The 27707-nt window shown below is 55.6% G+C and overlaps 1 protein-coding gene across 3 annotated transcripts; it reads right to left on the bottom strand.

Moving 5' to 3' along the window:
- Positions 1-504: 504 nt before the first annotated feature.
- Positions 505-23166, bottom strand: PALD1 (phosphatase domain containing paladin 1). 3 transcript variants are annotated; one of them, XM_064464623.1, is made up of 21 exons: positions 23023-23166; positions 22263-22352; positions 15043-15240; positions 14793-14895; positions 14430-14609; positions 14192-14356; positions 13892-14052; positions 13648-13723; positions 12790-12938; positions 12605-12701; positions 12390-12494; positions 9336-9431; positions 8990-9124; positions 8269-8385; positions 8004-8183; positions 7085-7282; positions 6589-6729; positions 6120-6191; positions 5805-5945; positions 2411-2566; positions 505-994 (listed from the first exon to the last, which is right to left on the bottom strand). In XM_064464623.1, the coding sequence occupies exons 3-21, from the start codon at positions 15225-15227 to the stop codon at positions 845-847; spliced, it is 2607 nt and encodes an 868-aa protein (XP_064320693.1). In that variant the 5' UTR covers positions 15228-15240; positions 22263-22352; positions 23023-23166; the 3' UTR covers positions 505-844. The 3 variants fall into 3 exon arrangements, with proteins under 3 accessions (XP_064320693.1, XP_064320694.1, XP_064320692.1); XM_064464624.1 differs by lacking the exon at positions 22263-22352 and adding an exon at positions 18318-18366; XM_064464622.1 differs by lacking the exon at positions 22263-22352.
- Positions 23167-27707: the final 4541 nt, after the last annotated feature.

Genomic DNA, 27707 nt, shown 5'->3' with positions numbered 1-27707 from the left:
AAGGGAAAGGGGGGGGGGCATTAGAGCCCTCATTTGCATCTTGTTTTGATTAACTTTATTTTTCACTCTTCCCTCCTTCTCCTTTCCTTAAAAAAAAAAAAAAAACCAAACCCTATTTTAATTGTGCTTTAAAGTCTACTCTTTGCTGAGCAGCTCAGTGCCCCCCAGCATCACCTTGGCAATGAAAAGGCAGGTGGGGGGGAGGTGCACAGCAGGGACCCCAAAGCCATGGCTGCCTTTCCCCCAGCCCCATCCACAACTGAAAACATCAGGAAGAACTAACAAAGATGCTCAGACCTTAAAAATACCCAGGTCTGCAGTGACTGGGATCTCTGCAAGACCTAATCCAGGCTACAAGCGTTTATGGCCCCAGATATACATATATATGCACATATGAAGCCATAAATATATATATTTATGTATATACACACAGGTGTATGTATAATTGTGTATCTATGCGTATATATACACATGTGTGTGTATATATTTGTATATAATTTTATGTGTATGCTGCACCGGCTCAGGGAGAAGGTGAGGAGGGTCTCAAACACTCTGGAACGCTCCTGTGCATCCACTAAATTCAGGCGATGGCATCCCAACATATCAGAGTCACTTTTCAAATCACACCCTGCTCGCAATTAAACGCCTACCTAAAATGACTGATTTTTAATTTACAATATTTTTATTGTGTCCAAAAGAACCCCAGAAATTCCCATGTTGTAAGGCAGTTTCAGGGCTCACCCCTCCCCTCCCCACATCCCCCATTTTTTGGGAAAACAGTCTTTTTCCTCTCCCCCCACTCAGGAGAAAGCAGCGGGGGCGGGGGTCCCCCTGCACCCTGACCCTACACGAAGTCCCCACGGAAAGGGCGGGAGATGCTCCCCTGCGCCTGCCAGCGGCCCCGCAGCGTGCACAGGGGCTTGCCCTCCAGGCTCTCCAGCTCGGGGAAGCCCAGCTGGTTCAGGACCTCGTAGACCCCGGCCACTGCCGCCACCTGGAAACAGAGGGAGAAGAGAAATTTAACTCCCCTCAGCATCCTTGGGATGCTTTTGCCACCTCCCAGGTGAAGATGCACAGGGAAGGCCCCCAGCATCTCGCTGCATCCCGGTACCCACCCACCCCCTGCACCCCCACCCCCCCCCACCCCCCAGCTTTCCTCCAGCCACACTTTATACATTTCATAAGCCGCTTCCTCGCTGCTGGGGTCAGCCCTCGCAGGGTTTGTTGGCTTTGGCACCCTTCTGCCAAAGAGCTACAATGGCGCCTTGTTTTTGCTAAAAACGCAGGGATTATGCGGAGGGAAGGGGCGCTTTTGGGGTCAAAGGCTCCTTGTATCCGCAGGTTGGGTGTATTTCCACCCCTCCAGCAAACGGGGAGACAGGGGGCAGCCTGAAACCCATGTATTAAACACGCGGCATTTAAACCCACACATCCAGCATCCCACATCTCCACTGACAGAGAGTCCAGCCCCAGCCACCGCCTCCCCCCACGCAATGCAAACACCGGCATAACCGGGATGCCGCGCCGGGGTGGGCACCGGCCCTCCCCGATGGGGCGGGGGGGGGACGGTGAGCAGAGCTGGCAGCTGCCGCTTTCACCTCCCGCCCAGCGGGTCAAACATGCCAATATGAATTAGTGGCGCTGGCGGAGGCAAGCGAAGGGACGAGGCTTTTCCCCCGCCACAAAGGCTGCCTACTTTGTGCTGCACAAACCCAGGGAGAGAAAAACTAATATCTGCATCATAATAAAAATAATTTAAAATAATAAAAAGCAGGAAATATGGAGATTTGGGGGTGTCTCACCCACTCCCTATTCCATTTTTTCAGCTGACTCCCAGTTCTCTCGGACGGCTGCTGCCAGCATCCCCGTCCCCGCAGGCCCTCCATCCCTGTGCCGCCCGCCCCAGCTAGGCAAGGCAAAGCTGGGCTGCTTTTAATTATTCTTTCCTCTCACTCTCCCAGCCCATTTGGCCAGGATATTTTATTTTCAATATGCTGCAGAGACTAGAGATGGGTTTGGGTGCAAGGAGAGCCAGCCAAGCTAACCAAGCCAAGCGGAGGGGCCCAGGGTGGTTTGACTGGTGGCCTCCCAGCCCCAGACGCTGCAATCGCAACTGGCAGATCAAAATAAATCCCTGGAAAATTCAGAAAAGGGCAGGTTTTGGGTGGGTGGAGCACCCCATCCATGCAGTGGGATGTCACCCATCTCCAGCAACCTGCCTGGCTTTCCCTGAAAGCCCCCAGACTTGGCAAGATGGGAGCTCACCCGGAGTGCAGGAACCAGATGCTATGTCCCCAGCAACCATTCAAAAAAACATATATAAAATAAAAATGGGGGTCTGCTTCCCAGTGCGCTGTAAATACAAGGTGGAGCGAGGTCCTGCTGGCAGCTTAGGCAGGGAAAGCCTCACCTCGCGCATCCAAAGGCTGAAGGGCCGCTGCCAGGAGTCCTTCTTCTCCAGATGCAGGTAGGCGTTGAAAAGGATCAGGTAGATGTAGCGCTCCAGGTACTGCAGGCTCCTCAGCTGCAGCGTCCGCATCTCCTTCTCCTCCTTGCCTGACTTCCCCTGGAAGGAGCAAGAAACCGGCTGAAGTGGTACCCACTTGGGGAGAGCATCCTGCACCGAGTCCTTATCCACGGTCCTGCTCTCCACCCCACGGGGGAGGTGTGGCGGTGAAGGACCCACGAGGACCTCTTGCGCTAGGGAAAAACCACCTGTACAGCTACACATCAGCCCTCTGACCCTGGTATCCCCCCGAGGAGCCCAGCCTGCAGCCCCTGCCTGGCCTCCAGCCGAGGAGGGAGGACCACTTCGGGGACAAAAATAAGCACATCCTTCCAGCCCGCTCTCGCTGTGGCTTGGCAGTCCAGGCCCTCATTACCTTGTGGTTTTCAGCATATAAAAACTTCCCCTTTACTGGTGCAGACCTCAAAAATAGATGAGGGATTGCTAAATGCGTGGGGGGCGTGTGCCCAGGAGCCAGGAATAGATGCCCAGGTGCAAACCATAGCCGAAACCATGAGCTCCTGGACTGCAAAGCATTTACCCCAGAGGAAAACATGTCACTTTCCAGCATCCCCCGGTCAGATTCAGCCTCCGCCTCTGATTCAGCCTCTGCCTCCAGAGGAGGAGAGGCCACAGCAGCCACCCAGCGCCCCACTCTGAGGTTGCTGGCCAGTGCACCTCCTATTTTTATATATAATAAAATATATAATAATATTATATTATTATTACAGCTGTTATTTTAAGAACAGATGAGCCCTGCAGTGATGCCCCTTCTAGGAATTAATAAATAATAAATAAGGGAAAAACAGCCAGCCAGCATAAAAGCCCTGATCCCACAAGTCAATCCTGCTGAAACCCCACAGACCATCCCAAAGAGCACCAAAACGCCTTGCTCCGGGGTCAGCACCAACCCGCCCTCAGGGACAAGGCTGCTCCGCTTGCTCTGGGTCCTTCCCTGGCCACTCATTGCCTCGGCACGCAAACTTTTCCATCCGTGGGCTTTGAAAATCGGGGGTTTTGTTCAACCCATTTGCATTTGTTCATGGTTGAACCCATTTGTTCAACCCATTCGTGGCAGCACCAGGCAAGCAGTTGTCTGCCCGTGGAAAATGTGTCTCCTCTGCACCTATGTGCCAGTATTTGCAGCAAACAGATCCTATTATCCTATTATTTATCATGTTATTATATTATCCTATTTATTTTTTATTGTCCTATTATTTATCATTTTGTTATATTAGCCTATTTAAATTTTATTTTATTGTCCCATTATCATTTTATTATTCTATTATTTATCTTTTGTCCTATTATTTATTATTTTCTTACGTTCCCCTACTTTTTCCTCCCAGCTAGGGGTAGGAAGGGGTAGGACCAAACCAACGCATGTATCAGAGCACCTTTTCCTTCCCTCCTGCTTGCCCTAACCCTGCAAATCATCTCCTAACAAGTTCCAAAAACTGCAAGGCAGCGTCAGCCCTGGGCACACAGCATCCGGCCCATGAGGCTGCTGGTTCACCCAAACCCCACGGTTCTCTAAACACTAACCACGGCTTAATTAAAAGTCCATCAGGGCAATGCCTAGACTATACACAATTCCCATAATTCTCTTCAAGCTGCCCATCATTGGAGAAAAAAAAAAATGGAAGCATTTGCACGTGCATCCCCCTGGCCCAGCCAAATCCAACGGGATGGATGGAGCAGCCGAGAGCAAAATGCAAAATGCAGGCAGCAACAAAAGGCTCTTCCTAGGGCAGAGGGTGCGGGGTGGGGAACGGATGACTCCCTCCTTATCTCGCTTTCCCACCGGGCTGCCAGGACGAGTCGGATTCGGCCAGCCCGGAAACAGGATACAGCCCAGGAACACCCACGCGCTGGTCCTGACCTCCAAGCGCCGGGAAGAGGGACAAGGAGGTCGCGGGAATTGTCTTCTGGGAAAAAAACCACACCGGGAGCAGCCTGGTGATGCTGCTCTGCTGGGGTCTTCCTCCCAGGACACCCAAGGCTGAGCCTATAGCCACAGCGAGCAGGAGTCAGCAGCAAGGCAGGGGGATCATTCGGGGTCACTGGAGGGCATAATTAAATCCATAAGCAGGCAGCTGCTTGTTTAGCACAGGAATTGTTTTGCTCTGCGGCAGCAAAACACACAATAAAGTAGGTGAGACTTCCCTCTGGCCACGTGGCCACCTCCCCATAATGCATAAAGAACAGGGGAAAATAAAATAAAATTAATTATCCCCAATAATTTCCCAGTAGCTGTTGCTGCAAATATTCGGTCCCCAGCAGCTCATCCCGCAGAGCTCAGGTTTTTTTGGCTCCCAGCCCCAAAAAAATGCAGAGGACCCCATAAACCAGGAGGTAAACACCCAGGGAGCTGCAGATGTTACTGGGTGATTAAACACTTCAGTTTTTCCTCCCTCAGTCAATCATCCATGGTCATTAATTAAAAATGAGGGTCAATGGCAGCTGTGGACAAGAGCTGCAGCAAGGCATCGCCGGCATGGACATGATGCAAAGCAGCCCGAGCTGGGATGATGCCGAGCCCTGAATTCAGCCCTTCTGAGGCCCCGTGAAATCGTTGCACAGCTTAAAAAAAAAACAACAAACTTTAATAAAAATTATCCTTTCTCCCCTTCATCAGCTCCACAGAAACTCCCACATAAAACCAGGCTGCAGCCTACTGGATGACTCCTGCCTGGGCACGGATGGGTGCCCTCCCGATCCGAGGAGCTGGAGGAGCCTCCGGGACTGGGATGGGAGCGGGACGGACCGGCCCTGCCCTCTGCCGGCTGCACACCGCTGGACGGGGAGGATGTGGATGGTGCCGGACAGGCAGGATGCTGGGTGGGACGCGGGATGGTGTGGGATGCAGGACAGCACTGGGAGGGTGGGATGCTGGGTGGGATGGTGCAGGACGTGGGACGGAGCCGGACAGGCAGGATGCTGGCTGGGATGCAGGATAGTGTGGGATGATGCCGGATGGGTGGGATGCTAAGTGGGATGTGGGATGGTGCAAGGATGGGATGCAGGATGGTGGCCAGGATGTGGGATGGCACCAGAGATGCTGGGTGGGATGCAGGACAGCACTGCACAGGCAGGATGCCTTTGTTACTTCAGCACTGGGTGACCATGACCAAAAGAGCCCTGGCACCTCTCTGGTGACATGTCAAAAAGCTTCAGCCCAAGAAACCAAGCAGTTTCAGCGGGGCTGGTCCCAGAGCCTGGCTGCACCCTCTAGGATTGGGTGCCGTGGACCCGGGCAGCCCTGTGCCGATGGGGAAGAGGGCACACAGGTGCCACTCACCTGCCGGTAGGTACAGATGATGATTTCTCGGAGGTGGTAGTGCATGGGTGTCATGGTCTCACTGACAGTGTCCAGGGCCATGTCCACTTCCTTTTTCATTCGGTGACCATCGGGCAGGAGCTGGACCACCTTCATCACCACCTGGAGCACAGGAAGAAGCAACAGGAACTTCACTGGTTGCCGCCTCACCTCGACCTGACTGCTCCGTCCTTGCCCGGAAAAGGACCCAGCCCCTCCAAATGAGCAGCTGTGGCTAAGGTAGCAAGGTGCAGGCTCGGAGGGGGACCCTAAAACAGAGTCAGTCCCAGGACTCACCTCGAACTCCCCTTTGGTGTACTTGGCATCAGGCACGCTCACGATTTCCTCCTCACTCATCTCAGGGATGCCCTGGGGTGGTCAGAGAGGGCCGGGCTGTTAGGGATTGCAGACTCCGAACCCAACCCACCATGACCCCAGGCATCCTCCACCTCCCCTCTGCCTGGGCAGAGAAGACCAAAATTTTACCCCCACCATCTGCAAGGGAGGAGCCACATCTCTCCTGCCCTTAACCCTTCATCCTGGAGTGGGAGCTCTTGGGAACAGGGTAAAGGCTCAGCCACACTTCCCCTGGAGCTTGTTGGGAGCCAACATATGGGCATCTGCCCCCCACAGCCCAGCCCGGCCCTCCCCATGCTCCTTTTAACCCTCCCACTGTGCCACAGCTGCTGCGGGCTGTGGCTGAGCTTCCCTGGCCACCCCTGCTCCAGCCTGAGCCCTAGGGATTGCTGCAGACCCCGGTACCCACATTGAAGTGCCAGAGAGTGAGGACAGCAATGACCATGGCCGTGGTGGTCCTGCCCCGGCCACTGGAGCAGTTGAACACAAAGGCTGCCTGTGAGTCCTCAGCCAGGGCACTCTTCATCACCTCCAGCAGCCGGTCAAAGTCCTGCCAGGAGCAAAGCCAGGGAAGGGGGGTGGTCTATGCATGCAGCCCACCTCCCTTTCCACAATGGATCCCCCTTGTCCAGCAGCCTCCAGGCTAAAATCCCTGCCTCCTCACTGCACACGCCAGATCCTGCCTGGCAGCCTCCCCAACATCCCCAGCTGGCTGAAGGCACCCAGGGTCTCCACACAGCATCTCCCGGGGGCCCCTCCCTGCCCCACCAAGCACCCGCGCTGAGCCTGGGCACACCACCATAGTCCTAGGGCTGGGTGGAACTGAGCACCCAAGTGACATTTATCCTGCAGCAGCAGGGATGGCTTGGGAAGGAGGTGGCAGCACTATCCCACCCCCAGGGTACCTGCTCCTTGGGAGCACAGAAGTCGGGGATGGGGATGCGGCAGTAGGTCAGCCCCTGGCAGATGTTCTTTTGCTGGCTGAATATCTCCTGTGTGGTCAGGCAGCTCTTGAACATCTTCATCTGCTTCTCCGTCTCCAAGAACACCTCCAGCCACTTCTGGCACCCCAGCAGGTCGCCCTTCAGGGTAGCCTCCAGTTTCTGCAGAGGATGGAGAAACCCTCACCATAAGACCCACTCCTTTTGATTTTTTCAGGATTTCAATTATTTTTTTTTTTAGATGCAGGCTGACACCCCTATCAAACACCCCACAGCCAACGCAAAGCCCCACACCACGGCCTGGCCACAGCTTCTGCCCAGGACAATGGTCCCCACTGTGCTAGATGGAAGCCTCAGGAGCACCATTTCTCACGACCCCAGGCAGCTCTTCCACATGGCCACACTGCTGCTGGCAGCCCGGCTCCCCTGCTGCCTATCTCCTCTGGAAACCCAGCTGGGAACATCTGCTCTCCCTTCCCCGGGTGCCTTTTACCCTTGCTTTCAAGATGCACTATAAATTCTTCAGGGGAGGATCTTTGCTTTGCTCTGCCTTTGCAAACTCCTACACAGTGTCAGCAAAGTCAGGAGGACTCCTTTATACTAGTACGATAAAGAGTGGGTCAACCACCTGGTTTTGCATCAGCTGGGCTGTTCCCAGCCTCCAGCAGACATGGAGGGCACAAGCCAAGCACAGCACCCACTATGATCACTGCCCCTCATTGCCAGAGGAAAAAGAAACCCAAACAAGCAGCTCCAGAGGGTGAGGGACTATCAAGTCCTGTGGACACTGCCCACAGGGGCTCCTGGGAGGGGGAGATCAGCCCTTGCTGGATGGCCAGAAATCCCCGCTGCCCCTGGCATCCCCCGGCAGGCAGGAGCTCACCTCCAGCTGCTGGGGCGAGGCACCAGGCACAGGGATCAGCTCCTCCAGGTGTCGAGGCTCCCGCAGCGTATAGATCTGCTCGTTCCCCTCCAGGACCACTTCTTCCCGGAGGTTGATCCAGGCGATGCGGGCATGCTTCCTCTTGGCATCCGTCAGGTACCGCAGGACGCTCCCCAGGGTCTAGGGGAAGGGGCAGCAAGGGTGATGGGAGGGCTGGGAGCCCGTTGTGGGCGACCCTGCCCGCGGCGGGGTGCATGCCCCTCACCTTGGAGCTGGGCTGCGCCGTCCCATAGACGGGCATCTTGGGCACCCGTCGGAAGTTGGCCACGCTCATCTCCTTGGCAGTGCTCAGCACGTCCGGGCAGAAGCGCTCATCAGCCACCTGCAGCCGAGCAAAGCTTGGGCAAGGGCTGCACCACAGGGCATCGTAGCTGCCCGCTCCTACCCACGGGTCGGCAGGGGGGTTCCCACAACCTCTCACCCATGGTCTCCACTCAGGAGAAGGCCCCAAACCCTTCCAACCCCAGCAAGCTGGGGCTCAAAGCCTCACGGCTGCATTTCAAAGGTGGGAGATGTCGTTCTTTCAGCAAGACCGTGCCAAAGCGGTGGCAAGCCACCAACAGCTCTGGCCCTCCTTCCCCCTGTCACAGCCACCCAGGAGCACCAAGAAAGGTGAAGCTGCAGCCAGGCTTGCAGCTGAGGCTCATGTTATGGGGTGCTCCAGCATCCCAGTCTGTGGGGTCTGTGGGGACAGACACATCCATTTGCACAGGGGCTATCTGGCCACATGCCCCTCCTTGCCGAGGATGCAGACAGGGCAGGGACCTGGAGACCCCAAGACTCAGCACCCGCCCTACAGCAGGGAAACCCCCCACTTCTCCTACCCCACCAAACCTCTTTGAGGGCAAGCATCCCGGGAAGGTGCCATTCCCAGGGGACAACAAGGAGCCGCCAGCCCCATCCCTACATGCAGGACGGGCACTCACCAGCACTCGCATCCCCTTGGTGATGAGGTCCCCAGTGACGGTGAGCTCTGACGCGTTCATCTCCGCCTGCAGCCGGTAGAGCTCCGGGTGCCGGCACATCCACCTGCTGAAGCTGAGGGCAAAGCCCAGGGGGTACTGCCGGCGGGGGGCCGGGGGGGGGACGCGCCATCAGCCTGGGCTCGCACCCCCTGCCCAGACACAACCCATCACCCCACCGGAAAAGCCTGCATTTGGTTGGGAAACTCGGAGGCGGAGATCCCTTCCCTCCCACTACATGGGGAAGCCAAAAAAAATTTTTAAAAAAAGCTAAGGAGGGGATTTTTGAGTTGGGTTTTTTTTTTTTTACCTGCTCATGAAGGTAGTAGTTGAAAGCAATCAAGTAGAAATAGCGTTCAAGGCTCTGCAAAGTCCTCTGGAGGAAATACTCTTTGGTGCTGCTCCCCTGAAAGCAAAGCCAGGGGGAATTCATGATGCCCAGTGCCGCCCAGTCCTGCAGCCCTGCGCAGACCCGAGGCTGGGGATAAAGCCCTCACACGCTTGTTTGTAGCTGGCTTAGAAGACAGACAAGCAAGTAGCAAACAGGCCTGAGGCACGTTTTTTTATGCAGCAGTTTTTTGAGGGGAAGAGGGGCAGAAATGCCATTTAAGCTGCTCAGAAGGTTTTTTTGCATATTCATGCTAACTTCACCAAGCTGTTTGTTTGGAAAGAAACCGCTTCCAAACAAGAGGAGCGGCAGGAGGGGCGGGGAAAACTGCAAAACCCAGTCTGGAGTAGTTTTTTATACTTTTTTTCTTTAAAAGAAACATTTCGAGTTTTCCATATTAAAGGATTAAAGCCACAAATTTGCATTTCAGCTCAAAAACTTTCCCTTTAGCCCAAGGCCACATCGGGAGCGGTTCCAACTAGACCTGAGGGGCTTTGCTGTCTCAGGGGGATACTCCGTCCAGATTCTAACGGGATACTCAAACCCAAGGGGAGGGGGTTAGTAAATGCAAGGTCCTGCCCCCACCCCAGCCACCTCCATGGCCTTCGGCCAAGATGCTCCGGTGGTGGCGTCTCTGGAGAGAGAGGTCCCCGCGCCAGCGATGCTGAGGGTAGGGATGTGGGGAGCCTGCCGCAGACATCACCTCCCAGCGCCAGGGCCCTCTCAGGGACCCCTCGTCTGCCATCAAAGCCCAGCGGGACTCCCAGGACCTGCTCCAGGGTCAGCATCTCATGGGAGGTGGCAGATGCCAAAAGGATGGGTGACACTAGATAAACTTAAATAAGAGCAAGACGAGCCTATTAAATAGAGACGTAAGCCACATGCCCTGTACTCTCGTTCATTTCCAAGTGTCTCCTCTTTTCCTTCAGGCCCAGAAGCATCCCAATGCCTATATAGCCAGCTTCAAGCAAGCTCTCCTCCTCATCTTCATCATCACCTCCCCAAACCAGGCGCTCACCCCAGCACAGCTATCTCCTCCTGCGGACACAAGCTCAAACCTGCACGGTTTTCCATAATTCAGAAACCATCACCACGCTGCCTTGGGGAAGGATTGGTACAGCCAAGCACCCCATCCAAATTAACCCACAATGCCAGCACCAAAGGGGCACCCAGCACGGGGTCCACAAGCATCCCCGGAGAGCCCGTCGGGACTCCCTGCCCAGGACACAATGGAAAATCCTGTAAGGTGGGGCTGTATATGTATGGGGGTGGGTTTGGCGAGCAGGCTTGCACATCTCTAACATTACATGATTGACTCGTGAATATTTACTCGTTCTTCGCAAGAGAAATCCGGCCCGCTGTCATTTATCAAGGGGCAGGGCAGCAGGCTTTGCTCTGGAAACTCAAAACAAAGCCTGCAAGGATGGAGCCGTGCCAGGTTTGCTGGCAGCACCGCCAGCGGAGCGGCATTTCTCCCCAAGTGCTCGGGTTCCTGCAATAGAAACCAGCCCTGTGCTCTTACCTGAGGCAAATCTCTTAAAATTCCCCTTAAATAGGCTTTGATGGAAAGGGGGATATCAGCTCGTGCTTCAGCTGTGGAAAGCTGGGTACCGCGGGGGTCCAGCTCTGGCTCAGCATCCCACACCAGGATGCACCTCCTCCTGCCTCACCATCACTTGAGGACTTAAATCTCCATTTTACCCCCAACACAAGGCAGAAACCCACAGTCCAGCATGAGATCATGCCTCCAGGCCCAGAAAAGCCCTTCCTCTCCCCAAAAGCAAGCAGAGCTCTGCCAGCTCACCTGCCAAAGCCCCCCAGCACCACCTGCAGCCCCTCCAGCTCTACCAAGCCCAGGCTGGTTTTTTGATGGCTGAGCATCAGCCCCTCTCCCCTGCTCATCCTCCCCTCCCCAGCACATTTTCCTGGCCCCTCGCCATTGTTTAAACCTGCTCTTGTTCCATGCTGACTTCAAATAAACACTCCTCATCACTAATTTACGGCAGTCCCCTGGCCATTTCCCTGACATCAAGGATGACATAGAGCAGCCTTCCTCAGCAGGGAAGAGTCAGGAAAAGCTTCAAAGCAGCAGGAAAATCCCCTGCCCCATGCCCAGGCTTCCCCTGCTATACAAGAGAGTACCTGCCATCACACGAGCACCCCCAAAACCCACCCTAAAAAGGGGGTAAAGTTTGGGGTTTGGCATTAAACACCAAAAAAGTGTCAGTAAATGCTTAATTTTTCCCCTCCTTAAACATTTTCATGGTGCTTTTCTGCTCCAGCCCATTTGCTTTGGCTGCACAGTGCCTGTTTTTCAGATTGCGCTTTACAACCAGCCCCGGCACTTCCACTCCACGTTCAGCATGTAAATGGGAAAGTTAATCTCCAAACAGGCTGGGACCGGGGCAGCATTTCCATCTGAGCATTGTCTCTCCATCCGTACATCACCTGGCGAGGAGCCCCCTGGTCAGACAGGGGAGACCGCAGCTTTCCAGCATGGAAAACCACCCTGACGGCTTTTCAAAGCAAAGGGGAAAATAAAAGAAATCTACAGATAGGAAAGTTTGACCTTGAGCGACCTTATTTGCAGGAAAACCTCTAGGCCATGATCCCTCCCAGCTCCCGAGGACTTTTACCAGCCAGGCTGGTATGGATTTTCCAATTTTAGAGCTGACGAAACCAGGGCACAGGATATTATTTGCCCCTGAGGTCATCTACCAGAAGCAGCAGAGAAGCTCAAAACCACCAGCTTTCCCCCAAATCCCAGCCTGCTCCGTTTTATGGCTCTTAAACAATTGGAAAAAAAAAAATGACAAGCTCCACAACCTTCCAGGTTTCATGTCCCTGGGAAATTTCCAGCTCTCAGGAAGCTATGGATTTCCAGAATTTACATTCTTCTCATCCCCGTGCAAAAACAGCTCAATAAATTACCCTGCGCAGGCTGCTTGCACCTGAGCAATCCTCTGATTAACATACCTGGATCTGATAGTCCTCCCCGATCCCTTCCAGCTTCTTCTTGTACTCGTAGATGGCTTCTTTCATGTCGTGCATCTCTGAGCAGGAGGCGACAGCACTGTCCACCTTGCAAGGAGCAAGCGGAAAACCGCTCAGCAAGCCCTGGATGGTGGGGCAGGGAGCGACCTTGCCCCCTCCCACCCACCCCACCAGGGGTTTCGTCAGCACCCCCTTACCTCCTCGACTATCTGCTGGCCTTTGGGGACCATCTCGATGAAGGTCTGGATAACCCGAAGCCTGTCCCTGGGAGATGTTTTAGGCGGGTGGGGGAGGCTGGAGTGGGAGAAGAGGGAAATTAAACCAGCCCCGGAGGCACAGGCATCCACCGCCCCCACCCAGCCCCAGGGGCTGCCCCGCTTACTCGGGCTTCTGGGTGGCTCCTCGGTGGTGGTGGAGGACGAGTGTGCCCATAGCCATGGCCAGGTTGGTCCTGCCCACACCAGTCTGGCAGCCGAAGAGCAGTGCTGGTGGGGGTCTGCCAGGGTCCCGCAGCAGCAGGCTGGGGCTCTCCTAGGAGGGAGCAACAGAGGGATGGAGATCACAGGGGCTTCCAGGACAGCCAGGCCTGCCACCACAATGACCAGGGTGGAGGTGACAGTCCTGCCCATGCATGGAGGGGTGGGTGGCATCCCTGTTTTGCTCAGGGGATGGCATGGATGGACCAGGACAGCACAACAGGCGGTCCATCTGCTGCACCCCCATGCCCTCCCCAGCTACCGGTGACGTTGGCCTGTCCACCCAACAGGAGATGTTCCTACCACCAATCCCCAAGCATGAAAATTCACGCTGACATGAAATTTTCATTGCATGAAAATTAGATTTTCATGACATGAAAACTCCCAGGCTAAAAAAAAGAAGGCCTGCCATTGAAAGTCTTGGTACCAAATCCACAAATCCAGTCCAAATCTCCCAAAACCATTTAGGGAAGAGCCACCTGCACAGGGATGCTGGGAGGTGGCAAGGTGGAAAGGGATGGTCACCTCTAGACAGAGGTACGGACAAACAGCTGGACAACATGGACTTCTCCAGCACGGTCCACAGCAATGGGAATGGGATGCAGTCGTGGGCACTGGCATCCTCTATCAGGCAGCGTCAAGCCAAAAGCAGGAGAAGGTGCTCTCAGGGAGCCACGCTCCCCGACATGGCCCTCTTGCTGAGGCGCAGGAGAAAATCCCAACCCGAGATGGCCCCATGGACCAGGCGTTTTTGCTCGGCTCACCCTGAGGAAGCGGATGAAAGCGTTGAACTGCTCCTCCAAAGGGGCTCCCTCAGCGGGCAGGGGCAGCCGGTGGTACCTGCCAGGCACAGGGACAGCCCTCGTCAGGAGGACAAGGCCGTGGGAAGGCGTCGTCCCCACCGCAGCGGAAGACGCACGGCTTAAGAGAGTATCAAGAGGAAAGGCAGCCCAGCTTGCAAAAGCAGAGCCAACAACCATGTGTGAGGATGAGGAGGAAGGGCAGCACCTGTAGGAGGGCAGGAGGAAGACAGGTCTGCGGTAGACCTCCTCCGTCACCTGGATGTCCTCCTCACACTGCACCCGCACAGCATGGGGCTCATCCCGCAAGCGCTCGATGTCGTTGTAGACGTAGTAGACACTTTCACTCAGCTGCGCAAAGTCGTGGATCTAGTGGAGACAGGGACCACCATCAAAACCAGCAGGGCACCCACCGCCTCCAAGAACCCCTCCGCTCATCTTTGAGGGGGGGAGATGGGTGCACCCGTTATCGCCGGGGTGATGACACCCCGCTCCCGTCCCACCTCACCTCCTTGCGGATGGCCAGCTCCAGGCTCTCCGCCCGCAGCCCCCGCTGCAGGTGCTGGAGGTTCTCGTGCAGGTTCTCCTTGCCCCGGGGGGTGTAGGACACAAAGTCCCCCTCCAACCGCAGGAAGACCACGGGCTCCTCACGGACGCAGAAGAAGACACACTCCTGCAAAGAGGGGGAGAGGCTGCCCAAAAGCTCTCCTGCCTTTTTCCACCCCAGTTTCCACCCTCCCACCAACCTTGTGGCCCTCTCTCTGCAGCTTCTGCAACACGAGCTTGAAGCCGTTGAGGCTGGGTTGCCCCATGCCGAACACGGCGTAACCTCCTTTGGCTTGTCGGAAATTGGGAGCGCCACAGCTGCCAGTAGTGTTCAAGACATCTAATTTGTCGTATACATCCCTGACCATGAAATATTTCCCCTGCAAAACAAGATGGACAGAGAGAAGATGGGAAATAAGAGGATTTGAGCAAATAGGCTTGAACACAGCTGAGAAGAAAAGCGGCTTTTTCTTGGTGATCTTCAAAATTAGCCACAAAAAAACCTCGACGTTCCGAAACCCCAGGCTGAAATGGGTTCGGCACGGGGTGGCAGTGATGCTCACCTGCACAAGATAGTGTTCAAGTGTGGCCTCGGAGATGCGTCCCACTGTGTAGTTGGCCTTCAGCAGGTCATCGTGGATCTGAAACTCCTCCCTGCAGTTGTACCTGCAAAAGCCATGTGCGGGTGGGTAAAGGGAAAAAAACAACGGCACCGGTGAAGATGAAAAAAAGCAATATTTAGGGAAGAAGGTGCAGAAAAACAGAGGTCTGGAGATGGCAGCAAAGGGATGCAAGATGCTGCCGAGGACTTACGTGATGACCACAGGCGCCACTTTGTTGGTGATGATGGACTTGGCCTTGCTGTTGTGGAGCCCCAGGGTCTGGAAGGAGTGGATGCTGAGGGAGCGCTGGTCCTCCATGCTGCCGTCGCCCGGTGCCCCGCTCTCCAGGGGGGATGCCGAGACTGCCTGCTGTGCCGCGCTGGCGGTCGTACCCATAATCCGCAGGCAGCTGTGCCGGGACAGGGAGGCGGCAGCAACCGCGGGGAAAACAAGGAGAGAGGGAGGAGGAGAAGGATTATTTTTTTTTCAGCCGCTCCCGTTTTAGGAAGGGAAAATCCCGGGCGGGTGCACGGCGCACACACACACCCCCCCCCGGCAACAGCCGGCGAGGAGAGGCCCATTTGGGAAGAAACGCTAACCCAGCCCTCTCCCTCCCGCTCCCGCAAAGGGCTTTCTTCCTCCCTGCCTGTCTGCCATGCGGCTCCCTCCATCAGGGAGGGGCCGGACCCAGAGCAGCCAAAAGTGGGGCTGGGGAAGCGGGGGAAAAAAGGCAAAAAAAAGGCAAAACGCTGGATCTGGCCCCCCAAACCTGCTGAGTCAGCAGATGGCACTGCAGAGGGACCCAGCAGCTCCCCGTCCCAGCACAAGCCCTTAACCTCATCCTTCACTTTCACAGCACCCATAAACCACTTCAGGATCCCTCCCCAGGCGGAAAACGCTTGCAGACAAGTAAATTTCACAAAATATTTAGTAATTTAGGAGCTGCCAGCATGCCTAGAGCAGTGGGTGAGGCTCCAGGTTCCTCCCCAGTCCACGCTGTGCATGCATGTGCGTGCACACACGCGTGTCAACGGACGTGCAAGCAGAGGAGCTGGGGGGGTGAGGGGGGGAAGGGTGTTGTGTTGCAAAGCACCCGCACTTGATTTTGCGGCCTCAGAAGTTGTGGGAGGCAGCAAGGAGAGGTGCCCACCCCCCACCCCCCCCCAGCAATAAATAATCCTGCAGTGCTGAGAAACTCCCTTGATTGCACCAGAGGAAGATCAGGAGCCTCAAGGCAGCGGGATGAGGGACTTCCTCCAGCTATTAATGAGCAAATCTGAAAGCTGCCTTTAAAGCAGCCAGTTATTCCCATACTGGAAGAGCACCCTGTCCCCCAGGGCAGGTGAAGGACCCTGAAAGCAGGACACCCCCCACCCCCCCATCCCCAGGGAGCTTATCCCTAAACGTGGATGAAAGCAAAAGGGCCAGCCCGGGGCGGGGGGGCTGGCGGCGGCCAGGAGCATCCTGCCACACTCGACCGGTCCAGGACAATGCACTGACTGTCTGCGCCAGCCAGGGCCGGATCCTGGTAACCAAATGAAGCGAGAGATGGCAAGGGGGTAGCCTGGAAAAAAAAAAAAAACCCAAAAACAACCCTCTGCCCACCCCTACTGAGATGTTTCCCAATAAAATTTCCTTTGTACTGATGCTGCATGGGGAATAACCCTGGCAGCATCCAAAGAGGGACAGTACCTGCTCAGTGGCAATGCACAGCACTGGGAAACCAGGGGTGGCTTTAACCCAGCCCTACAAATGCTTCTGCAGCTGCTTCTGCTGCCTTGCAAGCAGTACAGGATCGGTGCCTTACTGCAGTCCCAGGGAATGCGATGCCCCCAGCAGCTGCAAATGCTTCAAGTGGGGGTAAAGCCTCCGGAAAATGTGCTATTTTGAGGCAGCCGTGCCCCGGCACAGATTTTCCCCTCCTCCCCATCTTCTTCCCTGCTCCACAGAAAACTTGTTGCTCTACCGTGAATTTTCTGCACCATTAGGCAGCCTGGTTTCTTTTATATGCAAGAGAAGGGGGCGGGGGGGGGGGGGGGTAACAAACCAGCAGTTTCAGGCCCATGCCATTTCTCCAAGTCCCCTTACGCTTTTGTTTCACATACACACTGTTGGGGCAAAAATAAAGAAAAAAAAATATATAGTGAGGTTTCAAGTGTTTCAGAGCAGACACTCGTGACTTTGGAGAGCTCAGCCAGCAGGAGGGGGGTGCTCAGCCAGGATGCCTTTTTTTTTTTCTCCTTATTTTGCTCAGAATCAGTGCACCTTTTCAAAAGCAGCTGGTGCAGCCCAATGAACTGTACCAATCCCTCCGGGTTTGCTCCAGCATCCTTATACTGGGGGATGAAGACTCACCCCCCAATTTGCAGGCAGACATGGGCAGCTTCTGTATCATTTCGTTTGTCCTTCTCCCCACCGCCTCAGTCACCCACCTTCACAGTAAATCCCCCAGTGGTTTGGTTTTTTTTTTTTCCCCTAACAAACCGCACCGGCAAATGACAGACATAAAAGACTCTGGGCAGATTTGGAAATGGTCTTTCAAACCACAAAATGAATGGAGGGAGGAAGTCTCATTTCAGCTTCTCCCCCCACCCCCACCCCCCAGCTCTCGGCTGGGCAGGCAAAAGCAAGCGTCTTCTAGAAAAGCACTGAAATTACCCAAAATGGGTGCTCTGGGCAACCATGGGAACTGCTCTAAAAAGCCACGGGAAGAGGAAAGTGCTGGTGTTATCCATATGAGAGCAGCTATTTACTCGTACCGCTGCATCCAATGGGAGTGGGATGGATTATACCCTCCCAGTGCCCAACCTGCAAGCTGGGACACAAAATGGGAGGGCTGAGGAAGCAAAACCCTATCCCAGGAAACCAGATAAAATTATCTTGCCTGAAAACCCTCCCAAATGTCGCTGGTGGCTGCAATGCAGAGAGATGCAACTGAGTGACCATCACAGGCCAGCCAAGAAGGGCAGGACCCCAGGGACCAGCCTGGGAGGGACCAGGTCACCAAAGGGCTTTGGGTTAGCCCAGATATCAGGGGTTTCCCCCCCAGTAGTTGAACACAGCTAGCAAACACTAAGCAGATGCTTAGGCAGGCAACTCACCCTTAACAAAGTAATTTTATTATTTTACCTGTATTTAAAAGGACCCCACCTCATCCAACATCTTAGCCTGGAATGTTGAAATACAAGTTATTACCAAAAAAATCAGCTGAGTTGGTGGGGCTTTGCTCTGTTTTCATGCCACTACAAGAAGTTAGGAGGCCCAGAAGCTATCAGCATGGGTTTTATGATGGCATTAGCCATCAGCCAGGGCAAGCCGGTTTTGAGCATCCCTTCCTTTGCACCACGCCATACTTAGGGGCTTCCTTTCTAGGAGAGAGAGGATGCCGAGACAAACCCCACCTACCCACCCCCAGCAATCCTTGCCTCCTGCCTGCATCTTCTCCCCAGGGTGAGGGGCACAGGGACAAACCCCATAAATACTCACCCAGCCAGCTTATCCACTCGCCAGCACTCACAGCCCTCATCTCAGGGACCTAAAAGCCAAGCCCAAGACAAACTGTGGCCATGGCTCATTAACAAAGAGCCCATTTTCTCCCCAGCCACAAAAAGGACCAACACCCTGCAAGGGCTCATCCCACCTGAACAAACCAGCACTGTTGTTCTCCAGGTGTTTTGCCTAAATTCAAAGCTCTAGTGGCCACTGGTTAATTATTCTTCCTGCCTAACGAGAAAGCAAAGTCTACAGGTGTGCAATGTATGGATGCCTCCCTTCCCCTGTAGACCCTCTCCCAGCACCACCAGCCCCACCAAGCCCAGGGTGGATAGGGAACATGGGAGGAGCCGCAGACGGCACCGGGATGCTGCTTGAGCATCCCAAGAGACGGTGCATTGGCTCTGCGGCCTCTCCCACATAAGTCATGATGATGTACAGTGCTCAGCCCCCCACCTCCCTGCCTCACAGAGCTGCTCCTCTCCCCGGCCACCCAGCACGGGGGTTATTCCTGCACCCAAGGACCTGCTGAGGACTCAAAGCTGGAGCAAACAATGGACTAAATATAGCAGAGGGGGCTAGGCTGCAGCTGCAGGATGCATCTGCCCCGGCCGCCGCAATGAGGAGGAAGCGTGCACTTGCCCGGCTGCCTCATTGTCATCAGGAAATAAATCAAATAAATCTCCTTCTGTGCATCCCCAGGTTTGGTGGGTTGGTTTTTTTTTGGGGGGGGTGGTGTTTGTTTTGGGGTTTTTTGTTTGTTTGTTTTTTTAATAAAATGCAAAGCCCTTTGGGAAGCAGCAGCAATTGCAGCATCCTCCTAACACATCCATCCCGCCCCTGGGTGTGGGGCAGCCCTAGCAGCTTTTCAGCACCAAGCCAGCACGGATGCATCCGCAAGGGACCGGGGGGCACCCGGCACCGGTGACCCGAGGAGGGAGGCAGGAAACACTGCGGCGGCCAGCAGGAAGCCCCGGCACTGCCGGAGGGGCATCACCGAACCCCGGAGGAAGCGCTGGAGCCAAGCCCCCCACCCCAGCGTGCTCTTTAACCCTCTTTTTCAAAAAAACAGTGAAAATAAAATAACACACAAACACCAAGCCCTTTGCCTGGGGAGCCTGCGTGTGTCAGGAGACATCCCGGAGCAGAGGCTGCGTGGGAACTGGGCTCCTGTTGTTCCAGGTGATGCCGGAAGGAAGCAGCTTGGCTTATTAAAAAAAAAAACATAATAAAACAAAAAAGAAAGGTGAGAAGTAGCATATTAAGATGTGGTTTATTTGAAATGCGTTGTTCGCCCACCGAGCTGCAAGGGTGAAATAAAGCAAGGAAGCAACGACACCCAAAATGCCTTAAGCCAACCCAAAAGTGCTCTGCAATGGGGAGGAAAAGGCTCTGGGAAGCCAACTTTTGCAGCACACAGCTCTGATTTTACAAGCCTTGATTGTGTTGCTATTATTTTTAAACAAGAAAAGCAACCTCCCTCCATCCTCGCGTGCTCCAGGCTCCTCAGAGACCCAGTGCAGATGGCCAAAAATATAACTAAATAAGCAACGTTTCCTAGAAAGTAGAGGTATTTCTCAATCAGGCTAAGATCAGTGCTGCCGATCCCCTGTGTGCCCTGTGCTCCACCACTGGCATCTGCCAGGGACGGGGAAAGCTTTAGTGGGATGCCTTCTCCCAAATCCAAGCAGGAGAGATTCACACCCCCTCTCCAACGCTCTCCTGCCTTTTGGCAGAAAACCGAGCACCACATCCCTGTCCCCCACGTGTCCAACCTGCCTTTAGTTAAAAATCCTTACCCTGAAGTCAGGGAAAGCTGTCCAAGACGGGGGGGGGGGGAAGAAAAAGAAGGCATCCAGGCACGTCACCCCAGAGATGTGGGTGTGACTCTGCACCCTGCCATGGAGGCAGCCACCGATGGGGAGGATGCTGGTACCCGTTGGGAGGTACCAGGAGTGGTACCCGGGTGGCAGCCCCTGCTCCCAAACCTGGTTTACAGTGAATTATTAATCAGCAGTTTCAAACCTTCCTCGCTAAGCAAAGCCTGGGCGATGCACAGGGGGAATTAAGATACAGATGTGAGGATCTCATTAGCAGAATACAAAACATACATGGTGTTTTTGGCTGAGCTGCCTCGACTTTGCACAGGGCCCACCTGTAACGATAACAGCAGCCCAAGTGTAGGACGATCTCTGGACAAGCAGCTACCACATGCACACTCTCCCCTCCAAAAATCTCCTTTACTGCCCTTTTTAAAGACCCCCAGCAACTCCCCTCACACATCACGCCGGTCCCTGGGGTGCTGCTTCACAGGGACAAGAGGCAGCTCACGGACAGGCAGGAGATGCTCAGGCTGCCTGATGTTTTAGTGAGGGGTTTTTATCAATGAGCATCAACGGAAAGAGGAACAAAGCCCTAATTTGCAAGCGCCAGCACTGCCGGTTGTGCCTTCAGCTCACTGCCGGCGGTTTCAAGGTCTGTGAGCATGCTTACTGAAGAGTTTCCTTTCAATAGTGCAAAGAAAAAGAAAAGCCATAAAGGATGGAGATAAAGGCCAGGGGCATCTCCAAAGAGACGACCATCCTGCGGAGGAGCCTTCAGACACCAAATGCTCCCCGACTCACCAGGAAGCGCCATGGCCCCACGCCCAAACCCGCTCCGCCAAATTTTTCACCCTGTGCTATTTCTACCTCCTCCCAGCAGCAGGTTTTGCGGCATGACCCCAACAGCGGCGGTCCCCGAGGGTGGGGGACCCCGGGGTGGCACACATGGCACAGCACCCCACTCCCAACCCTGGGAGGCTCAGCGCCACGAGAAGCCTGGCCAGGGCGTTTCGGGAAGGCGAGGGCTATGATTTTGTGCTATTCATAGCTAACCACCGGCTCCCCTCCCGACGGGGAAGGCTGGCAGAGCAACGGGACGGCTCCATTTACACGGGGCTGCTTTTCAAAGCCAAGCTGCTGCAGACCACACCTTTTGCAACACAAGCAGCACCTTATGCGCACCCGCCGTCGCACGCGCCTTTGCACGCTTGCTGGTTTTGCATGCGGTATTGTGCGGAGCTCGCATTCCCGGGCTCTCTTCTCCCCAACCCCACTTAAATAAAGTAAAATCAAGCAAATCCCGGGGGGTATTTGCTCACAACAGAGACCTGCTGGTTATTTTTAGGCTCCATGTCATTCGTGCAAAGACATAATCACTTCCTGCCTTCCAGGAAGGAAATGTCCCACCACCACTGCCTGCACGCCTGCCTGCCTGCTCCCTCCCCAGGCAATGCCTGCGCACTCCCAGCACAGCCACCCCAAGACCTGCTGCCCCCCCAACCCGGTGTGGAGGGGAAAAAAAACAGGACACTGCTTGGGATGTGATAAGTGCCACAATCCTCAGTGCTGTGGGGAAGAGAGGTGGTATTCAACCCCCCGGCACTAAAAGGAGTGATGCACCGGGGAAAGGGTAGAGGAAGGGGTCCAGAAAAGTCCGGCAGCCATAGGAAACCCAGCCTGGATGCAGTTTCTGGAAGTTTTCAGCACTGACAGCTACAGATGCTGAGCAGGAGCTGAGCAAGAGCAGGCAGCCTGTCCTCCTAAGACATCCTCTGCATCCCGGCTCTGCCTGGGTGACACAGCAGCCTAGGTGACCCTGCCCTACACAGGCGTGGGAGCCCACCGGGCTCTCCGATGTACCCAGCACTAACATGCTAGTGGGAAACCCATCGCTGAGCGATCCCAGGTTTCGTGCTCCTCCTGTGCTCTCCAAACAGGAGTCTGCAGAGCCAAACCCCAAACTGGGATGCTCCCGGAGCCAGAAAGGGACTGTGGTTACATCTACTCCTCTTCCTCCTCCATCTTCATCCTTCAACAGGGAGCCACCCCACAGCTCCCCAGATGGCGTTTGGGGGTGTAAGGGAGGCAGCCAATGGATGCAAACCCCAAAACTCACTTTGAGGCACTCTGGCTGCAGCAGGCACAGCTGGCATGGGCGGACGGCCGTGCTGGGCTCCTCGCCTGGGTCAGCCTCCTGCGGGGCTGGCTTCCAGGCAGCAAAAGGGAGAGAAAAGCCCCTTTTAAATAAGAAACAGGACTTCAAAGGCACAAGAGCTAGGAGGATGCCATGGGGGCGGATGCTGGGCCTCAAAACTAGTTATCCACCTATTTTCTAGAGGTTTGAAGCATAGCGTTGGCTGCGGATAAACGCTCCAGGGCTCACCCTCACCGGGGTTTGTGCTCCAGGGGCAAAATAAAGTTTCCCCCCCATTGGCACCCCCACCTTCGCTCTGCGGCGAGGGGACCCTTGCCCAACAAGCACCCCAGGCCCAGCAGGAGGAAGGCTGCTCCCACCTGCCTCCCTCTCCCAATAGGGGGTGGCAGCAACACCCTACCTCCACCCGAGATGGCCCTGGGAGATGGGGGGGCACCCCCCGAGGTGCCACCCAGCTCTAAGTTGGTACCCCATGGCCGAGCCTTGCCCCTCCATCCCCTTCCCCACGCACCCGGCCAGGAAATGAACCCTTCCCCGGCCTGGGAATGGCATTAACGGGGGAACCGGACTCGGTGGGGTGGGGTGGGGTGTGCCCGGTCCCGGGAAGGGTGATGCCCCGGCCCGGGGCAGGGGGGATGCCCGGTCCCGGGGAAGGGGAGGATGCCTGGCCCCGCGTAGCGGGGGGATGCCCGGCCCCGCGCGGGGTGGGGGGATGCGGTACCTGGCGGCGGCTCCGGGCTCAGCTCCCGCGCCGGGCTGGCCGCGCCGTCGGGCGCCCCATGGGGGCGGCGGGAGCGGGGTGGCGGGAGCGCAGCCCCGCGGCCGCCCCGACCGCCGGAGCCTCGGCGGGGGAGGGGGCGGAGGCGGAGCCGGAGGAGGGGCAGCACAGCCGTTCGGCCCCACACCGCCCCCCTGGCTGCCGAGCACCGCCCCCCGCCCCGGGACAGCCCCCCCCCGGGACCGCCCCGCCGTGGTGTCCCGGCATATTGCGCCCCGCGGGGACCCCCCGGCCACAGCACCCGCCCTCTCAGGGACCCCATGGCACGCAGCATCCATCCCCTCGGACCCCTTGGCATGCAACATCCACCCCTTCGGGGACCCCCCGGCATCCAGCACCCATCCCCCCGGGGACACCCCAGCCACAGCACCAGCCCCCTCAGGCACCCCCTAGCAGACAGCACCCATCTCCCCGGGGACCACTCAGCACACAGTATCCCACAGCCACAGCACTCATTCCCTCGGGGACCCCCCGGCACGCAGCATCCCCCACCTACAGCATCGGTCCCCTCAGGGCCCCCACAGCACACTGCATCCTCCAGACAACACCCATCCCTTCGGGTACCCCCTAGTATGCAGCACCCATCTCCTCAGGGACCACCTGGCACACAGTATCCCCCAGCCACAGCACCCATCCCCTTGGGGACCCACAGAATCCCGCAGCCACAGCACCCATCCCCTTGGGAACCCACAGAATCCCCCAGCCACACTGATCCCTCACACCCCCTCCCGGTGTCAGCCCCCTGGGACAGACAGGGGACCAGCAGATGCCACCACCCCAGCCAGGTTCAGAAGAACACCACCATTCTGGGCACATCAAGGCACTGCCGGCACCTCTCAAAGCCAAAATGCCCTTTTCCTCCCCAGAAATGGGAGAGGAGGGAGGGATGTGTGTGATGGGGGCCACGGCGAGGGATGCTGCTAGATGCAGTCTGGGACTGGTGTGAAACAGCCTGCGGGGAGCCCCTGCTCTACCATGTCGAGGGGGATTGCTCCCAAAAACTCACATGGGGTAAGTAAAGGTCCAGCACTCACTTCTGCAAGCACTCAGCATGACTTTTAAAAGCAGGCTGAGAGCTGAAGCTTACAGAGGAATCTGCACTTTCTGCTAATTTTAAGCCTCCTCACAGCCCACTGGAGGTGGACTCCCCCCCTGCCCAGCCCCAGCACATCTCCTCTCCCCCATGCTGCTGGCCAGGCAGGTCCCAGGGCTCCTAACCACAGGCAGGACGGGAAGCAACTGCCCTAGGTGGTCCTGGGTATGTAGCATCCCTTTCACAGACCCAAACACAGCTGGTTACAGCAGCCTGGCTTAAGAGCAAGCCTTCTGCAGAGCCTCCACGCTTGGTCTTCCCACCTGCGGGAAGCTTCCAGGGCACGGTGGAGAGGGTGTAGACCTGGAGGCATCCTCTGGAACATCAGGGTAGCTCCAGGCCCCAAGTTTTTGGAGCCGGTACCAGCAGGGCCAGCATCAAGGTCTGCTCATCTTCTGCTGGTTTCCATCACAGCACAGAGTAAAGCCATGAGATGACTTCAGGCTTCCCTCATTGCCAACAGGCACTGCGCTAATTCTGCTGCCACAGGAAGATGTTATTTTAGCTAATTCATTAAAACCCAATTCTTTCAGCTCCCAGCTGCCTTCCCCCATTTCATTCAGGTTGACCTCTGAGACTTCAGAGGGCCCCATCGAGGAGGACCCACCTCCCTCGGAGACCCCCAACACCCTGGCACTACAGCCTTGCTTGCACCGAGCACCATCCGCGGCTGTCACGCTGCTCCAGGAGGCACCAGCAAATAAATGTTTATAGGACACCAACAGGCCAAAGGAAAAAGAGAAAAATGGCATTAACACGTTCACCGGCGCTGGGAAGGAGGGCCAGGAATGTAAACGGAGCCCGGAGGCAGTCCGAAAATGGTAAAGGCTGGAAAGCAGGGCTGGAAAGTTTGTTAATCAGGATCCTAGATGCTAGCCAGGCTCCCAGCCTTCAGCTTGGCCAAAATACCCTCTATTCTGCCTGATTTTACAGTCAAGCGCCGCAGGGCAGACCCCAGCAGGGTCACACACACAGACAGCAGCTACTCCCATTTAAAACTCACATCAAGAGGTTTCATTCGCCCTGCTGCATGTGGAATTATCCTGGTGTAGTTTATTTAGAGCTTGCTGTCAATTAAGATCTTCACCCCTAGACCAAAATCTTTTTAATTCTCCATTTTTAGCTCCCAAATTGGCATCTAGAAGCTGCCCCTGCCCTAAGGAGCGTACCAAAAGCCAGGGCTCCCACTCACACACACCTCGCCGCAGGGGCTTTGTAAGCTATGATTATTTTAAAAAAAACACCTAAAAATTTGGGAGGAAAGTAGTTGTTGCCCCCCTAAGCTTGGCACCACATGGGCAAAGCCACACCCAGACGAGGGGAGCTCCCAAATACCTCACCAGCGTTGTTTTCATCTTGCTCCTCCCTTCTGTACACACGCCTCAAAATTTCAGAATTAAAAAAGAGCAACCCGCGACCCACCGCTCTCGTTCGGTGGTGGAAGGAAAAATGTCTTATTTTTATTTTCTTTTATTTTTTTTTTAAAAAAAGCCTTTCTGCCCATTTCCAAGCAACACAGGTTTCCTCCAGATATTTTTTGCCCCGACAGGCTTTAGGCACCTCCTTAACAGAGGCTTCAGGCAAGAAACAACCCACAGAGCCGGGATTTGTGGAGAAACTGCGGGAGGGAGACGCGCTCTGCCCCAGCGGCGGTGCCTGCTCCGAAGGAGGGGGTGTCCTCGCTGCTTTCTCCACCGCTCCTCCTACACCCCACTTTTTTTACTGAGGGTCAGGCTGGGGAGGAGCGCAGGAAGCAAGAGTATAGGAATAAAGATAATTTAAGGGTCATAATTTAATCATAAGCCGGGTAACAGGGCGAGGTGACAGCCCTTCCCCAGGCTCCCAGCGGAGCGGAGGCATTGATGCTGCAATACGCGCCAGCATCCACGGGAGGTCACGGCAGCACCGCGCAGGGTGCAGCCAAGCCAGGGTGCGCGAGGAGCCCCCCCACCCCACCCCAAACCCAGGCCACTGGCACCCTTGGCGCTGCCCTCCCGCCCTCCACCCGTGGGACCCGAGTGGGCGAGGACGGTTTGGGAATGCAGCGGGCCGCTGCGGGGTTTCACAGGCGGAGTCTGCATCCCGAAGTGATGCACTTTCAGGGGTGTCACGGCACAGGGCGGGGGTTGATGGGAGCGAGCTGAGACATCCACAAAAATTGGGGGCCCCCAGGATCTGGCTGCTGCAACCAGAGGGAGGGGATACCCTGCTCCCACCCACCCCACAGCACCCTTCCTACTAGGGGGGAAAAGGCTTTTGCTGCTCAGTCCCCCCCTCCATTCTTACAGAGTGGATGGTATAAAAAAAGGCTGACTTTGCTGCTACTCGGTTTAAAACTTAAATATATATATAATTCTAGTGACAATTGTCCTGGACCAGGACAATTTGTGGCAACACCCCTCATCAGCACAGCCCCCTGCAAGGTGGGGCAGCCAAGGCTACAGCATGGGCTGAAGGCTGCAGCCAGGCCAGGGGCTGGGATTAAATGTGCTCCTGGTCGTGGAGGGACGCCAGGTGAGGCTGCTTGGGGTTGTTTACATCCATCAGGGCCCTCAGGACGAGCCCAGGTAGCAGTGGCTGTACCCCCACGCTCATACCCCCCCTGCTCTCCTTGGCCACCACCAATTTGCAAGACAGCTTTGGCTTTGCAACAGCTTTGCAGCCCCCAGCAGCCAAAACCCAGTTTACAGGCTGGCCTTAGCAGCACAGCTGACATTTTGGGAACTGGCCCAGCGCTCGTAAGGCAGGGATGGGCACTGCGTGCTGGCATAAGCACCTTCCGGCGTCGCCTGGAAGGGGTCACCGGGGGCGACAGGACCCCCAGGCTGGTGCAAACATGCATTTAGCAGCAACGTGGGAAATTGCTGGGGGTTTGCAATGTAAGCTCAGCTTAAGTTCAGGGGTTTATTTGCACATTTGGAGTCTGGCTTGGAAGGGTCCCAAGCAGGACTTTCTTTGGCACCTCTCTAGTTCGATGCCCAGGTCTATAGGTTTTGCACCTGGTGGTACAGGATAAATGACAGGTTTTCAGCAGTTTTGTACATGGGAGACCTTTCTATGGCAAAATCAGATTTTTCTGCGCAGGAAATTTTGCAATCCAGTACCCCCTTAACCCTTGGCTCTTGGTTCTGGGTTTGGCCATCCCTTGCTCTTTGCAACAGAGTTATGCCCGGCGAGAGGCGTGGTCTTGCTCCTGATTTACTGTCCTTGGCCTGGATCCGCTTTTTTCCAAACTGGAAATTTGGAAAACAAATCACCTAAAGAATCTGGGGGGGTAGGGGGAAGCTAAAATATAAAGGAAGGAGGGTTGACCCACAAGGGGGATGAAGCCCAGGCAGCGTTTGCTCTGAAGGGCAGGGAAAATCCTCCCCACACCTTGAGTCATGGTCAGAAGAAATCTCCAGCACCTCGATTTAATAGAACCAAGATCTTTATTGATCTCACTGTAACAGCAACCACTGGCGAGAGCTTTTCTCCTCCCAAACACCTGCTTGAAGAGACGGTAAAAAAACCCAAATCTATACCCTGACTAGCA

The sequence above is a fragment of the Phalacrocorax carbo genome, chromosome 13, assembly GCF_963921805.1.
Source record: "Phalacrocorax carbo chromosome 13, bPhaCar2.1, whole genome shotgun sequence".
Lineage (NCBI taxonomy): Eukaryota > Metazoa > Chordata > Aves > Suliformes > Phalacrocoracidae > Phalacrocorax > Phalacrocorax carbo.
The sequence above is the reverse complement of the archived record's forward strand: the minus strand, read 5'-3'. Positions and strand labels throughout refer to the sequence as shown.